Source organism: Musca autumnalis, unplaced genomic scaffold (genome assembly GCF_047663935.1).
Source record: "Musca autumnalis isolate F117 unplaced genomic scaffold, ASM4766393v1 scaffold_5, whole genome shotgun sequence".
Classification (NCBI taxonomy): domain Eukaryota; kingdom Metazoa; phylum Arthropoda; class Insecta; order Diptera; family Muscidae; genus Musca; species Musca autumnalis.
Window position 1 is genome coordinate 18,264,078 of NW_027412088.1, and position 16,774 is coordinate 18,280,851.

Consider the following 16,774-nt stretch of genomic DNA (forward strand, 5'->3'; position numbering starts at 1 on the left):
TAAAAATCCACGCCTATTGTGGTGTTGTGGATGTTGCTAAAAATCTATTAAAAATCCACGCCTATTGTGGTGTTGTGGATGTTGCTAAAAATCTATTAAAAATCCACGCCTATTGTGGTGTTGTGGATGTTGCTAAAAATCTATTAAAAATCCACGCCTATTGTGGTGTTGTGGATGTTGCTAAAAATCTATTAAAAATCCACGCCTATTGTGGTGTTGTGGATGTTGCTAAAAATCTATTAAAAATCCACGCCTATTGTGGTGTTGTGGATGTTGCTAAAAATCTATTAAAAATCCACGCCTATTGTGGTGTTGTGGATGTTGCTAAAAATCTATTAAAAATCCACGCCTATTGTGGTGTTGTGGATGTTGCTAAAAATCTATTAAAAATCCACGCCTATTGTGGTGTTGTGGATGTTGCTAAAAATCTATTAAAAATCCACGCCTATTGTGGTGTTGTGGATGTTGCTAGAAATCTATTAAAAATCCACGCCTATTGTGGTGTTGTGGATGTTGCTAAAAATCTATTAAAAATCCACGCCTATTGTGGTGTTGTGGATGTTGCTAAAAATCTATTAAAAATCCACGCCTATTGTGGTGTTGTGGATGTTGCTAAAAATCTATTAAAAATCCACGCCTATTGTGGTGTTGTGGATGTTGCTAAAAATCTATTAAAAATCCACGCCTATTGTGGTGTTGTGGATGTTGCTAAAAATCTATTAAAAATCCACGCCTATTGTGGTGTTGTGGATGTTGCTAAAAATCTATTAAAAATCCACGCCTATTGTGGTCAAATTGTTACCGTTTTATGGACCCAGCACATGTCGCATATCGCTACCTTTAACGGATAATAAAAGTGACAACTCCACTTAAGAGAAAAAAGAACCGTGTTAAATCCTGTACTTGGATATGTTAAAGAAAATCAGATGTATCAGTTGGCATTTCCTTGTTCCTTTGTCCCCCCACACCAGTATAATGACATATTTTTTCTATTTGGTCTGATTCTATTGATAAAAGTTGTTTTAAAAATCTCTGGGCTTAATGAATCACAAAACATATTAGTGTATATATGTATCTACGTAGGTAGGATCGAATGTGTGTATATGTATAGTTTTTTAATTTCATCAGTAATTAAATATAATATTTAGATCTAAAATAATTAACAATTGTTTTGTTTTTGCAAGCATGCAACACAACCGACAGAATGCGAAATGGATGCATTTTATTTAGAACAGATTTTGAAATAAAAAGACAACCGATTTGAAAATATTATACAGTTGCATTTGGAGTTTCAAAATGGTTACTAATACATTATACGTGGTAGCAGGAGCAGTGATAATCTCAGTGGTGTGTAAAGGACAATCTTCATTAAAAATAATTATAAACGGATTCCATTTAGTTTGAATAATTAAAAGAAATTTGAGTTGGCTCTGTGTAGTGTAAAATGTTGTTTAATCCCAAAACAACAGTTTTTTGTGTAACTTCATTATCTGTAACACGCACGGACTTGAATCTGTGGATAACAAATTGTGAAATAAATGAAATTAAAATATATTTTATACTTTCAGTTATCTGTTGTAAAGGCAGAGGTTGACTGCAACAACCATCCAGCATTTGCGGTAAGTTTTAAACACATTATGAAACTGGAAAAAATATTGAAGTAATTTCCTTAAAAAGGATCCCAAAGAATGCTGTCCTATGCCAAATTTAATAAGCGAGGAATTAGTTGAAAAATGTAGAGGAAATGCACCTCCTCCACCACCCCCAGAAGGCATGAATAATGAAGTTGATGACACCGAACAAGGTGGACCGCCTCGTCACCATCATCGTCATGGACCCCATGGTCATCATGGTCGTCATGGACACCATCATGTAAACATTTCTCAAATTAAATTAATTTAATTAAAGTGTTTGTTAATTTATTTAACCCTCTATCTCCCCCACAGTGCTTCCCCACCTGCCTTTTCAATGAAACTGGTATTTTAATCGATGGCCAATTGAATGAAGAAAATTTGGATACATTTTTGTCTAGTGCCACCGCCGATTCACCTGATGCCTTGCCCGTTTTAAAAGAATCCTTCCAAACATGTTATCAGAAATCTGTGGAAGTAATGGAAAAGATACGTGAACATTTTGCCAATAAAGGAGGAGATGCTTCTCGTCGCCCACCTCATCCTCATCACCATCGTCATTGTTCTCCTCAAGCTGGTATAATGTTCCATTGCACAATGATGGAAACATTCAAACAATGTCCCGATTCCATTTGGACTGGCACTGAGGAGTGCAACAATCTAAGGGAATTCATTACCGAATGTATGCCTTCACCCGCAGATGATGAAGAACAATTCGAAGAGGTGGAAGAAGCAGAAGAATAAATATTATTGATTGAATATCCTTGGAAATTATAAAATTTAACAATTATTGGAAACTAATAAAATAAATATGGTACATTGCAAATTAAAAAACAAAACATTGGAAATTTAGATCAAGAAATCAACATTATGGACCTATATCCACGTTCAACTTTGATTTAAGGAAACAATACAGTATTTGGAGCAGGCCCTTCACACAAATACTACTGGTCTATTGTGTTCATCCTAGTAAAAGGGAAAGGATATAGCGGAAGAGTGAAGGAATAGTACAGACAAAAGTTAGACCAGGAGTAAGTAGGAGGAATAGATAGAATTTCATAGAGGAAACCATAAGTTATTCAATACTTCTCTTTCGTAGGCTTTCTACCTATTTTAGGTCTTCATTCAGAAAGGTTTATAAAGCACCCTTTCTTTCAGAAAAGGACTATAAAGGCACCCTTTCTTTCAGAAAAGGACTATAGAATCACCCTTTATTTCAGAAAAGGTCTATAGAAGTACCCTTTCTTTTAGAAAGGATATATAGAAGCACTCTTTCCTTTAGAAAGGGTCAATAGAAACGCCTTTTCTTTTAGAAAGGTCTATAGAAGCACCCTTTCTTTTGGAAAGTGTGTATAGAAGCACCCTTTCTTTTGAAAAGTGTGTATAGAAGCACCCTTTCTTTTGAAAAGTGTGTATAGAAGCACCCTTTCTTTTAGAAAGTGTGTATAGAAGCATCCTTTCTTTTGAAAAGTGTGTATAGAAGCACCCTTACTTTTAGAAAGGGTCTATAGAAGCACCCTTTCTTTTAGAAAGGTTCTATAGAAGCACCCTTTCTTTTAGAAAGGGTCTATAGAAGCACCCTTTCTTTTAGAAAGGACCTATAGAAGTACCCTTTCTTTTAGAAAGGATCTATAGAAGTACCCTTTCTTTTAGAAAGGGTCTATAGAAGCACCCTTTCTTTTAGAAAGGGTCTATAGAAGCACCCTTTCTTTTAGAAAGGGTCTATAGAAGCACCCTTTCTTTTAGAAAGGGTCTATAGAAGCACCCTTTCTTTTAGAAAGGGTCTATAGAAGCACCCTTTCTTTTAGAAAGGGTCTATAGAAGCACCCTTTCTTTTAGAAAGGGTCTATAGAAGCACCCTTTCTTTTAGAAAGGGTCTATAGAAGCACCCTTTCTTTTAGAAAGGGTCTATAGAAGCACCCTTTCTTTTAGAAAGGGTCTATAGAAGCACCCTTTCTTTTAGAAAGGGTCTATAGAAGCACCCTTTCTTTTAGAAAGGGTCTATAGAAGCACCCTTTCTTTTAGAGAGGGTCTATAGAAGCACCCTTTCTTTTAGAAAGGGTCTATAGAAGCACCCTTTCTTTTAGAGAGGGTCTATAGAAGCACCCTTTCTTTTAGAAAGGGTCTATAGAAGCACCCTTTCTTTTAGAAAGGGTCTATAGAAGCACCCTTTCTTTTAGAAAGGGTCTATAGAAGCACCCTTTCTTTTAGAAAGGGTCTATAGAAGCACCCTTTCTTTTAGAAAGGGTCTATAGAAGCACCCTTTCTTTTAGAAAGGGTCTATAGAAGCACCCTTTCTTTTAGAAAGGGTCTATAGAAGCACCCTTTCTTTTAGAAAGGGTCTATAGAAGCACCCTTTCTTTTAGAAAGGGTCTATAGAAGCACCCTTTCTTTTAGAAAGGGTCTATAGAAGCACCCTTTCTTTTAGAAAGGGTCTATAGAAGCACCCTTTCTTTTAGAAAGGGTCTATAGAAGCACCCTTTCTTTTAGAAAGGGTCTATAGAAGCACCCTTTCTTTTAGAAAGGGTCTATAGAAGCACCCTTTCTTTTAGAAAGGGTCTATAGAAGCACCCTTTCTTTTAGAAAGGGTCTATAGAAGCACCCTTTCTTTTAGAAAGGGTCTATAGAAGCACCCTTTCTTTTGGAAAAGCTCTATAGAAGCACCCTTTCTTTTGGAAAAGCTCTATAGAAGCACCCTTTCTTTTGGAAAGGGTCTATAGAAGCACCCTTTCTTTTGGAAAGGGTCTATAGAAGCACCCTTTCTTTTGGAAAGGGTCTATAGAAGCACCCTTTCTTTTGGAAAGGGTCTGTAGAAGCACCCTTTCTTTTGGAAAGGGTCTATAGAAGCACCCTTTCTTTTGGAAAGGGTCTATAGAAGCACCCTTTCTTTTGGAAAGGGTCTATAGAAGCACCCTTTCTTTTGGAAAGGGTCTATAGAAGCACCCTTTCTTTTGGAAAGGGTCTATAGAAGCACCCTTTCTTTTGGAAAGGGTCTATAGAAGCACCCTTTCTTTTGGAAAGGGTCTATAGAAGCACCCTTTCTTTTGGAAAGGGTCTATAGAAGCACCCTTTCTTTTAGAAAGGGTCTATAGAAGCACCCTTTCTTTTAGAAAGGGTCTATAGAAGCACCCTTTCTTTTAGAAAGGGTCTATAGAAGCACCCTTTCTTTTAGAAAGGGTCTATAGAAGCACCCTTTATTTTAGAAAGGGTCTATAGAAGCACCCTTTCTTTTAGAAAGGGTCTATAGAAGCACCCTTTATTTTAGAAAGGGTCTATAGAAGCACCCTTTCTTTTAGAAAGGGTCTATAGAAGCACCCTTTCTTTTAGAAAGGGTCTATAGAAGCACCCTTTCTTTTAGAAAGGGTCTATAGAAGCACCCTTTCTTTTAGAAAGGGTCTATAGAAGCACCCTTTCTTTTAGAAAGGGTCTATAGAAGCACCCTTTCTTTTAGAAAGGGTCTATAGAAGCACCCTTTCTTTTAGAAAGGGTCTATAGAAGCACCTTTTCTTTTGGAAAAGCTCTATAGAAGCACCCTTTCTTTTGGAAAGGGTCTATAGAAGCACCCTTTCTTTTGGAAAGGGTCTATAGAAGCACCCTTTCTTTTGGAAAGGGTCTATAGAAGCACCCTTTCTTTTGGAAAGGGTCTATAGAAGCACCCTTTCTTTTGGAAAGGGTCTATAGAAGCACCCTTTCTTTTGGAAAGGGTCTATAGAAGCACCCTTTCTTTTGGAAAGGGTCTATAGAAGCACCCTTTCTTTTGGAAAGGGTCTATAGAAGCACCCTTTCTTTTGGAAAGGGTCTATAGAAGCACCCTTTCTTTTGGAAAGGGTCTATAGAAGCACCCTTTCTTTTGGAAAGGGTCTATAGAAGCACCCTTTCTTTTGGAAAGGGTCTACAGAAGCACCCTTTCTTTTGGAAAGGGTCTATAGAAGCACCCTTTCTTTTAGAAAGAGACTATAGAAGCACCCTTCCTTTAAGAAAGGGACTATAGAAGCACCCTTCCTTTAAGAAAGGGACTATAGAAGCACCCTTCCTTTAAGAAAGGGACTATAGAAGCACCTTTAAGAAATGTTCTATAGAAGCACCTTTAAGAAATGTTCTATAGAAGCACCTTTAAGAAATGTTCTATAGAAGCACCCTTTATTTGGAAAAGGGTCTATAGAAGCACCCTTTATTTGGAAAAGGGTCTATAGTAGCACCCTTTATTTGGAAAAGGGTCTATAGAAGCACCCTTTATTTGGAAAAGGGTCTATAGAAGCACCCTTTATTTGGAAAAGGGTCTATAGAAGCACCCTTTATTTGGAAAAGGGTCTATAGAAGCACCCTTTATTTGGAAAAGGGTCTATAGAAGCACCCTTTATTTGAAAAAGGGTCTATAGAAGCACCCTTTATTTGGAAAAGGGTCTATAGAAGCACCCTTTATTTGGAAAAGGGTCTATAGGAGCACCCTTTATTTGGAAAAGGGTCTATAGAAGCACCCTTTATTTGGAAAAGGGTCTATAGAAGCACCATCTTTATTTGGAAGAGGGTCTATAGAAGCACCCATTATTTGGAAAAGGGTCTATAGAAGCACACTTTATTTGGAAAAGGGTCTATAGAAGCACCCCCTTTATTTGGAAAAGGGTCTATAGAAGCACCCCCTTTATTTGGAAAAGGGTCTATAGAAGCACCCTTTATTTGGAAAAGGGTCTATAGAAGCACCCCCTTTATTTGGAAAAGGGTCTATAGAAGCACCCCCTTTATTTGGAAAAGGGTCTATAGAAGCACCCCCTTTATTTGGAAAAGGGTCTATAGAAGCACGCTTTATTTGGAAAAGGGTCTATAGAAGCACCCTTTATTTGGAAAAGGGTCTATAGAAGCACCCTTTATTTGGAAAAGGGTCTATAGAAGCACCCTTTATATGGAAAAGGGTCTATAGAAGCACCCTTTATTTGGAAAAGGGTCTATAGAAGCACCCTTTATTTGGAAAAAGCGTCTATAGAAGCACCCTTTATTTGGAAAAGGGTCTATAGAAGCACCCTTTATTTGGAAAAGGGTCTATAGAAGCACCCTTTATTTGGAAAAGGGTCTATAGAAGCACCCTTTATTTGGACAAGGGTCCATAGAAGCACACTTTATTTGGAAAAGGGTCTATAGAAGCACCCTTTATTTGGAAAAGGGTCTATAGAAGCACCCTTTATTTGGACAAGGGTCCATAGAAGCACACTTTATTTGGAAAAGGGTCCATAGAAGCACACTTTATTTGGAAAAGGGTCTATAGAAGCACCCTTTATTTGGACAAGGGTCCATAGAAGCACACTTTATTTGGAAAAGGGTCCATAGAAGCACACTTTATTTGGAAAAGGGTCTATAGAAGCACCCTTTATTTGGAAAAGGGTCTATAGAAGCACCCTTTATTTGGAAAAGGGTCTATAGAAGCACCCTTTATTTGGAAAAGGGTCTATAGAAGCACCCTTTATTTGGAAAAGGGTCTATAGAAGCACCCTTTATTTGGAAAAGGGTCTATAGAAGCACCCTTTATTTGGAAAAAGCGTCTATAGAAGCACCCTTTATTTGGAAAAGGGTCTATAGAAGCACCCTTTATTTGGAAAAGGGTCTATAGAAGCACCCTTTATTTGGAAAAGGGTCTATAGAAGCACCCTTTATTTGGAAAAGGGTCCATAGAAGCACACTTTATTTGGAAAAGGGTCTATAGAAGCACCCTTTATTTGGAAAAGGGTCTATAGAAGCACCCTTTATTTGGAAAAGGGTCTATAGAAGCACCCTTTATTTGGAAAAGGGTCTATAGAAGCACCCTTTATTTGGAAAAGGGTCTATAGAAGCACCCTTTATTTGGAAAAAGCGTCTATAGAAGCACCCTTTATTTGGAAAAGGGTCTATAGAAGCACCCTTTATTTGGAAAAGGGTCTATAGAAGCACCCTTTATTTGGAAAAGGGTCTATAGAAGCACCCTTTATTTGGAAAAGGGTCCATAGAAGCACACTTTATTTGGAAAAGGGTCTATAGAAGCACCCTTTATTTGGAAAAGGGTCTATAGAAGCACCCTTTATTTGGAAAAGGGTCTATAGAAGCACCCTTTATTTGGAAAAGGGTCTATAGAAGCACCCTTTATTTGGAAAAGGGTCTATAGAAGCACCCTTTATTTGGAAAAGGGTCTATAGAAGCACCCTTTATTTGGAAAAGGGTCTATAGAAGCACCCTTTATTTGGAAAAGGGTCTATAGAAGCACCCTTTATTTGGAAAAGGGTCTATAGAAGCACCCTTTATTTGGAAAAGGGTCTATAGAAGCACCCTTTATTTGGAAAAGGGTCTATAGAAGCACCCTTTATTTGGAAAAGGGTCCATAGAAGCACACTTTATTTGGAAAAGGGTCTATAGAAGCACCCTTTATTTGGAAAAGGGTCTATAGAAGCACCCTTTATTTGGAAAAGGGTCCATAGAAGCACACTTTATTTGGAAAAGGGTCTATAGAAGCACCCTTTATTTGGAAAAGGGTCTATAGAAGCACCCTTTATTTGGAAAAGGGTCTATAGAAGCACCCTTTATTTGGAAAAGGGTCTATAGAAGCACCCTTTATTTGGAAAAAGCGTCTATAGAAGCACCCTTTATTTGGAAAAGGGTCTATAGAAGCACCCTTTATTTGGAAAAGGGTCTATAGAAGCACCCTTTATTTGGAAAAGGGTCTATAGAAGCACCCTTTATTTGGAAAAGGGTCCATAGAAGCACACTTTATTTGGAAAAGGGTCTATTGAAGCACCCTTTATTTGGAAAAGGGTCTATAGAAGCACCCTTTATTTGGAAAAGGGTCTATAGAAGCACCCTTTATTTGGAAAAGGGTCTATAGAAGCACCCTTTATTTGGAAAAGGGTCTATAGAAACACCCTTTATTTGGAAAAGGGTCTATAGAAGCACCCTTTATTTGGAAAAGGGTTTATAGAAGCACCCTTTATTTGGAAAAGGGTCTATAGAAGCACCTTTTATTTGGAAAAGGGTCTATAGAAGCACCATTTATTTGGAAAAGGGTCTACAGAAGCACCCTTTATTTGGAAAAGGGTCTATAGAAGCACCCTTTATTTGGAAAAGGGTCTATAGAAGCACCCTTTATTTGGAAAAGGGTCTATAGAAGCACCCTTTATTTGGAAAAGGGTCTATAGAAGCACCCTTTATTTGGAAAAGGGTCTATAGAAGCACCCTTTATTTAGAAAAGGGTCTATAGAAGCACCCTTTATTTGGAAAAGGGTCTATAGAAGCACCCTTTATTTGGAAAAGGGTCTATAGAAGCACCTTTTATTTGGAAAAGGGTCTATAGAAGCACCCTTTATTTGGAAAAGGGTCTACAGAAGCACCCTTTATTTGGAAAAGGGTCTATAGAAGCACCCTTTATTTGGAAAAGGGTCTACAGAAGCACCCTTTATTTGGAAAAGGGTCTATAGAAGCACCCTTTATTTGGAAAAGGGTCTATAGAAGCACCCTTTATTTGGAAAAGGGTCTATAGAAGCACCCTTTATTTGGAAAAGGGTCTATAGAAGCACCCTTTATTTGGAAAAGGGTCTATAGAAGCACCCTTTATTTGGAAAAGGGTCTATAGAAGCACCCTTTATTTGGAAAAGGGTCTATAGAAGCACCCTTTATTTGGAAAAGGGTCTATAGAAGCACCCTTTATTTGGAAAAGGGTCTATAGAAGCACCCTTTATTTGGAAAAGGGTCTATAGAAGCACCCTTTATTTGGAAAAGGGTCTATAGAAGCACCCTTTATTTGGAAAAGGGTCTATAGAAGCACCCTTTATTTGGAAAAGGGTCTATAGAAGCACCCTTTATTTGGAAAAGGGTCTATAGAAGCACCCTTTATTTGGAAAAGGGTCTATAGAAGCACCCTTTATTTGGAAAAGGGTCTATAGAAGCACCTTTTATTTGGAAAAGGGTCTATAGAAGCACCATTTATTTGGAAAAGGGTCTACAGAAGCACCCTTTATTTGGAAAAGGGTCTATAGAAGCACCCTTTATTTGGAAAAGGGTCTATAGAAGCACCCTTTATTTGGAAAAGGGTCTATAGAAGCACCCTTTATTTGGAAAAGGGTCTATAGAAGCACCCTTTATTTGGAAAAGGGTCTATAGAAGCACCCTTTATTTAGAAAAGGGTCTATAGAAGCACCCTTTATTTGGAAAAGGGTCTATAGAAGCACCCTTTATTTGGAAAAGGGTCTATAGAAGCACCTTTTATTTGGAAAAGGGTCTATAGAAGCACCCTTTATTTGGAAAAGGGTCTACAGAAGCACCCTTTATTTGGAAAAGGGTCTATAGAAGCACCCTTTATTTGGAAAAGGGTCTACAGAAGCACCCTTTATTTGGAAAAGGGTCTATAGAAGCACCCTTTATTTGGAAAAGGGTCTATAGAAGCACCCTTTATTTGGAAAAGGGTCTATAGAAGCACCCTTTATTTGGAAAAGGGTCTATAGAAGCACCCTTTATTTGGAAAAGGGTCTATAGAAGCACCCTTTATTTGGAAAAGGGTCTATAGAAGCACCCTTTATTTGGAAAAGGGTCTATAGAAGCACCCTTTATTTGGAAAAGGGTCTATAGAAGCACCCTTTATTTGGAAAAGGGTCTATAGAAGCACCCTTTATTTGGAAAAGGGTCTATAGAAGCACCCTTTATTTGGAAAAGGGTCTATAGAAGCACCCTTTATTTGGAAAAGGGTCTATAGAAGCACCCTTTATTTGGAAAAGGGTCTATAGAAGCACCCTTTATTTGGAAAAGGGTCTATAGAAGCACCCTTTATTTGGAAAAGGGTCTATAGAAGCACCCTTTATTTGGAAAAGGGTCTATAGAAGCACCTTTTATTTGGAAAAGGGTCTATAGAAGCACCATTTATTTGGAAAAGGGTCTACAGAAGCACCCTTTATTTGGAAAAGGGTCTATAGAAGCACCCTTTATTTGGAAAAGGGTCTATAGAAGCACCCTTTATTTGGAAAAGGGTCTATAGAAGCACCCTTTATTTGGAAAAGGGTCTATAGAAGCACCCTTTATTTGGAAAAGGGTCTATAGAAGCACCCTTTATTTGGAAAAGGGTCTATAGAAGCACCCTTTATTTGGAAAAGGGTCTATAGAAGCACCCTTTATTTGGAAAAGGGTCTATAGAAGCACCCTTTATTTGGAAAAGGGTCTATAGAAGCACCATTTATTTGGAAAAGGGTCTATAGAAGCACCGTTTATTTGGAAAAGGGTCTATAGAAGCACCCTTTATTTGGAAAAGGGTCTATAGAAGCACCCTTTATTTGGAAAAGGGTCTATAGAAGCACCCTTTATTTGGAAAAGGGTCTATAGAAGCACCCTTTATTTGGAAAAGGGTCTATAGAAGCACCCTTTATTTGGAAAAGGGTCTATAGAAGCACCCTTTATTTGGAAAAGGGTCTATAGAAGCACCCTTTATTTGGAAAAGGGTCTATAGAAGCACCCTTTATTTGGAAAAGGATCTATCGAAGCACCCTTTATTTGGAAAAGGGTCTATAGAAGCACCCTTTATTTGGAAAAGGGTCTATAGAAGCACCCTTTATTTGGAAAAGGGTCTATAGAAGCACCCTTTATTTGGAAAAGGGTCTATAGAAGCACCCCCTTTATTTGGAAAAGGGTCTATAGAAGCACCCCCTTTATTTGGAAAAGGGTCTATAGAAGCACGCTTTATTTGGAAAAGGGTCTATAGAAGCACGCTTTATTTGGAAAAGGGTCTATAGAAGCACCCTTTATTTGGAAAAGGGTCTATAGAAGCACGCTTTATTTGGAAAAGGGTCTATAGAAGCACCCTTTATTTAGAAAAGGGTCTATAGAAGCACCCTTTATTTGGAAAAGGGTCTATAGAAGCTCCCTTTATTTGGAAAAGGGTCTATAGAAGCACCCTTTATTTGGAAAAGGGTCTATAGAAGCACTCTTTATTTGGAAAAGGGTCTATAGAAGCACCCTTTATTTGGAAAAGGGTCTATTGAAGCACCCTTTATTTGGAAAAGGGTCTATAGAAGCACCCTTTCTTTTAGAAAGGGTCTATAGAAGCACCCTTTCTTTTAGAAAGGGTCTATAGAAGCACCCTTTCTTTTAGAAAGGGTCTATAGAAGCACCCTTTCTTTTAGAAAGGGTCTATAGAAGCACCCTTTCTTTTAGAAAGGGTCTATAGAAGCACCCTTTCGTTTAGAAAGAGTCTATAGAAGCACCCTTTCTTTTAGAAAGGGTGTATAGAAGCACACTTTCTTTTAGAAAGGGTCTACAGAAGCACCCTTTCTTTTAGAAAGGGTGTATAGAAGCACACTTTCTTTTAGAAAGGGTCTACAGAAGCACCCTTTCTTTTAGAAAGTGTCTATGGAAGCACCCTTTATTTTAGATAGGGTCTATAGAAGCACCCTTTCTTTTAGAAAGAGTCTATAGAAGCACCCTTTCTTTTAGAAAGGGTGTATGGAAGCACACTTTCTTTTAAAAAGGGTCTACAGAAGCACCCTTTCTTTTAGAATGGGTCTATAGAAACACCTTTTCTGTTAGAAAGGGTCTATAGAAGCACCCTTTCTTTTAAAACGGGTCTATAGAAGCACGATTTCTTTTAGATAGGGTCTATAGAAGCACGATTTCTTTTAGATAGGGCCTATCGAAGCATCCTTTCTCTTAGAAAGGGCCTATAGAAGCATCCTTTCTTTTAGAAAGGGTCTATAGAAGCACCCTTTCTTTTAGAACGAATCTATAGAAGCAATCTTTCTTTTAGAAAGTGTCTATAGAAACACTATTTTTTTAGAAAGGGTCTATAGAAGCAACGATTCTGTTATATAGTGTCTATACAAGCACCCTTTCTTTTAGAAAGGGACTAAAGAAGCACTCTTTCTTTTATAAAGAGCACCCTTTCTTTTAAAAAAGTGTCTTTAGAAGCACCCTTTCTTTTAGAAAGGGTCTATAGAAGCACCCTTTCTTTTAGAAAGGGTCTATAGAAGCACCCTTTCTTTTAGAAAGTGTCTATAGAAGCAACCTTCCTTTTCGAAAGGGTCTATAGAAGCACCCATTCTTTTTGAAAGGATCTATAGAACCATTGCTCTAGATTTTTTCCTCTTCGGCTACTGAATTTTAAATTATGATGTTTTGATCAAACGTCCTAACACCTGAATTGATTCAATTCCTTTAACCCTTTCGGTGCTTCTTTTTTGTTTTTGATATGAAAAAAATATTTTTTTAATTTTACATATACTTAAGCCCACTAAATGAATAATCAAAACTAATTTGTTAACATTTTGTTTGGAAAAATGGTTTTTGGACACTATGCCATATGGCATAGAATGTATTTAAAGGAAAAAAAAAAACAAAACTAAAATATTCAAGTTTTTAATTAAATTTCATCTTATAGAAGACCAGAGGTCTTCTTATAGAAGAGCAGGACGTCTTCTAATAAAAGAGTAGAATGTCCTCTCATAGAAGGGCAGGATGTCTACTCCTGGAAGAGCAAAAGGTCGTCTCATAGAAGGACAGGATGTTTTCACATAGACAAGCAGGACGTTTGCATATAGAAGGGCAGGAGGTCTTCTTATAGAAGAGCAGGAGGTCTTCTTATAGTAGAGCAAGAGGTCTTCTTATAGAAGAGCAGGAGGTACTCTCCTTGAAGAGCAGTAGGTCCTCTTCTTGAAGAGCAGGACGTCTTTTCATAGAAGAGCAGGACGTTTGCATATAGAAGGGCAGGGCGTCTTCTGATAGAAGAGCAGGACGTATTTTCATATAAGAGCAGGACGTTTGCATATAGAAGGGCAGGAGGTCTTCTTATAGAAGAGAAGGAGGACTTCTTATACAAGAGCAGGAGGTCTGCTCATAGAAGAGCAGGGCGTCTTCTCGTAGAAGAGAAGGACGTTTGCATATAGAAGGGCAGGAGGTATTCTTATAGAAGAGAAGGAGGTCTTATATAAAAGCAGGAGGTCTGCTCATAGAAGAGCAGGACGTTTGCATATATAAGGCCGGAGGTATTCTTATAGAAGAGAAGGAGGTCTTCTTATACAAGAGCAGGAGGTCTGCTCATAGAAGAGCAGGAGACCTTCTTATAAAAAACCAGATGGTCTTCTCATAGAAAAGCAGGGGCCCTTCTTATAGAAAAGCATAAGATCTTCTCATTGAAGACCAGGAGGTCTACTTATACAAGACATGAAGGTTTTTCATAGAATATCTGGAGGTCTACTATTAGAAGATTTTGGGGTCTTCACATAGGTCTTATTATCTTATCTTATAGAAGACCTAGGGTCTTCTTATAGAAAACCTAAGGTCTTCTTATAGAAAAGCTAGTGTCTTCTTATAGAAGATTTGAGGCCTTCTTATAGAAAAACTGGAGGACTTCTTATAGAAGACCTGCATGTCTTCATATACAAAATCTGAAGGACTTCTTATAGAACACCTGAATGTCATCCTATAGAAGGGCTGGAGGTCAGCTTGTAGAAGACGAGGGGGCCATCTTATATAATATCTGGAGGAGTTATTTTAGAAATCTGCAAGAATTGTTATACATCCTCTGGAGGTTTTCCTATGGTGGATCTGGAGGTTTCCTTATAGAAGACCTGGAAGTCTTCGTATAGAAGACCTGGTGGTCTACTTATACAAGATCTGGAGGTCTTATTTTAGAAGACCTGGAGGTCTATTTATACAAGATCAGGAGGTCTTCTTATAGAAGATCTAGGGGTTTTACAATAGGAGATCTGGGAGTCAAACAAAGTGAAACATTTCCGTTGGGAAAAATCTATGCCATATGGCATAGTATGAAATATAAAAAATCTGGCAGCTCCATTGAACTATAATTCCGATCTTTTTTTCGTTTTAATTATTAAGGCAATGATTATCTACTAAATTAACCCCCAGTTTTTGTAAACATTTTTATTCTTCTCACACGAATTGTCAACGACATATGGAACGGGTATACGAAAAATTAGATGTGTATGTAATCTGGGGGCTGAGCTATGAATGCCTAAATTATTACGAATATAGACGAACGAACAAAAATAAGTTACAAAAACTGGGGGTAAATACAAAAAGTTAACAGAAACAATATTTTTGTTAATAAAATATATAAAATTATAATATGGTATTTTCATGCAAATTTTAAATCGAACGAGGAGCGCTTGCTCTTTGAGACATAACAATGTATAGGGTTCACCAATCAAAAATTTTTGTCGAATTATTTTTAGATAACACTTCAGGGAAAAATACAAAAGTATTAAAAGAAGGGTATAAATATTTTGCCTTAAATCGGGCTTCAAAAACTGGCTATGCCATATGGCATAGAATCACCGAAAGGGTTAAGCTTTACAGGAGAACCCCAACACTGGACTCCATTGTGGAATATTATTGTTTGTCATCACTAACAATCTGATAACATAACAACATCCATTACTGTCAACAATCAGAAAAGGTTGTATAAATATCAATTAAATTCAGAGTTTAAATAATATTTATGATTCAAAATACCTTTAATTCCGCGACATATTGATTCCCAGATTTGTTTACATTAGCATCCGGCCAAGCCAACAAAAACACATTTAACTTTTCCTTTTGATTTATCTTTCTCTAGATTCCTTCCTGCTAACTAAACAGAATCACAACAACAACAAATTTAGATTTTTTACACGTTTATTTCTTTTATCATCAAACAAAACACTGTGTGTTTCACTGACTCAGGATCTTTCAGCATAGTCTTCTTCTTACAATATAAAAAAAGAAATTGTAGTAAAACCCACACATTACAGTCAATATTCCATAATTTACAAGAAATAGGTTCTGGGCTTTCTGTAGGAGAACAATTTTCTGTTGCCCTTGTGGTGGACACGTTGTACCAAGGGGAACTTGATCTTGGAATCGTGGAATTGTTTAACATTAACACGGCGGGTCTTGCTAGCGGGAATAGCTTCAACCTTGATGATTTGGATGGAGTGAGCACGAGCACGATGACGGGCACCCATATCACGATAGCATTGGGTGACAGCACCACCAACAGTCAAGTCACGGTATTCACGGTACATGTTGTGGGTACCGGAACGGGAATCGTAACGCAACCAGATACCAAAGTTCTTGATCTTGGTGGGTGAGGTTTCGTAAACCTGCTTAAGGCTGACAATTTCACCGGTGGTCTTCTTGAACTTCTTCAATTGACGCAAGAAGTACCAGAAACGGGATTTGGCAACAATGTTGTCGGGAGCAAAGATTCTCATCTTGTACAAAGGAGTTTGAGGCTCCTTTTCGGAGGGCAACTTGCGGCCGATGACCTCGTATTCCTTCAACTGTAAATGTGGAAAAGTGGGAGAACATGTTAGTGAAATGGTAGCACGTTTTGAAAATGATAAACAAAACAACACAAAAATTTGGCAAATACACTTTATGAGGAGCAAGTTCCAAAAACATTCATGTCAACATCAATATTCAATTTGGAAATGATAAAATACTATCCCGTTTATCTCACATTTAATTCGCATATTGACATTTATTATCATCGTGGTCGGTCTTCGAATGTTTTGACAGTTCTTTATTTAGCATCAACACACACACATTCATATCTTGCACATGTCTGCCGAAAATTTGTAATTTTTCTCCAATTTTCGCCAATAACAACATAGAACATTTATTATTTCTATTCAGCATCATGCACTGCATCATTTAAATGTATTTGCCACATTTTTCACTTATGTTTTGCCATAATTTTTCATATTTTTTAGGGAATATTACCTGTCCCTTAGCTTTCATTTTGGAAGCGTTCACGAAAAAGGAAACGGAAAGAGAAAAGACAGCTGTTGTATCTTTTTAGTACACTTGCGCCAGTGCACAATAATTGGGAAGTGTTCAGAGTTGATGCAGTTACAACTCTATTTTGGTAAAGAAAACACAACACTGTTAGTTGGGTTCGCATGGGGAACATGTTTTATTTTGTTTAAATACATAAAATATCCGAATGCTTAGTCCCAATTTACATTAGGCGAGTTTACTTGCGGCAATTGTCAGTTTGATGGAGAGAGAGGTGAGGCATGTGGTAACCCTTTGCCTCTCAGCCCCCTCTCTCACCTATAAACTGACAATTGCCGCAAGTAACTCGCCTAATGTAAATTGGGACTTATCAATTTAGGTGAATAAATGTTAAACTAATAAACAGTTTTTTT

The 16,774-nt window shown here is 37.5% G+C and overlaps 2 protein-coding genes across 2 annotated transcripts; one reads left to right on the top strand and one right to left on the bottom strand.

Annotated features, from left to right (window-relative positions):
* The first annotated feature begins 1,173 nt into the window (after positions 1-1,173).
* On the top strand, positions 1,174-2,470 carry LOC141387094 (uncharacterized). Its single transcript, XM_073956229.1, has 4 exons — positions 1,174-1,347; positions 1,569-1,619; positions 1,678-1,872; positions 1,947-2,470. The coding sequence occupies exons 1-4, from the start codon at positions 1,297-1,299 to the stop codon at positions 2,373-2,375; spliced, it is 726 nt and encodes a 241-aa protein (XP_073812330.1). The 5' UTR covers positions 1,174-1,296; the 3' UTR covers positions 2,376-2,470.
* A 12,769-nt stretch (positions 2,471-15,239) lies between these two features.
* Positions 15,240-16,482, bottom strand: RpL18A (ribosomal protein L18A). Its single transcript, XM_073957646.1, has 2 exons — positions 16,347-16,482; positions 15,240-15,904 (listed from the first exon to the last, which is right to left on the bottom strand). The coding sequence occupies exons 1-2, from the start codon at positions 16,362-16,364 to the stop codon at positions 15,389-15,391; spliced, it is 534 nt and encodes a 177-aa protein (XP_073813747.1). The 5' UTR covers positions 16,365-16,482; the 3' UTR covers positions 15,240-15,388.
* Between the last annotated feature and the right edge of the window lie 292 nt (positions 16,483-16,774).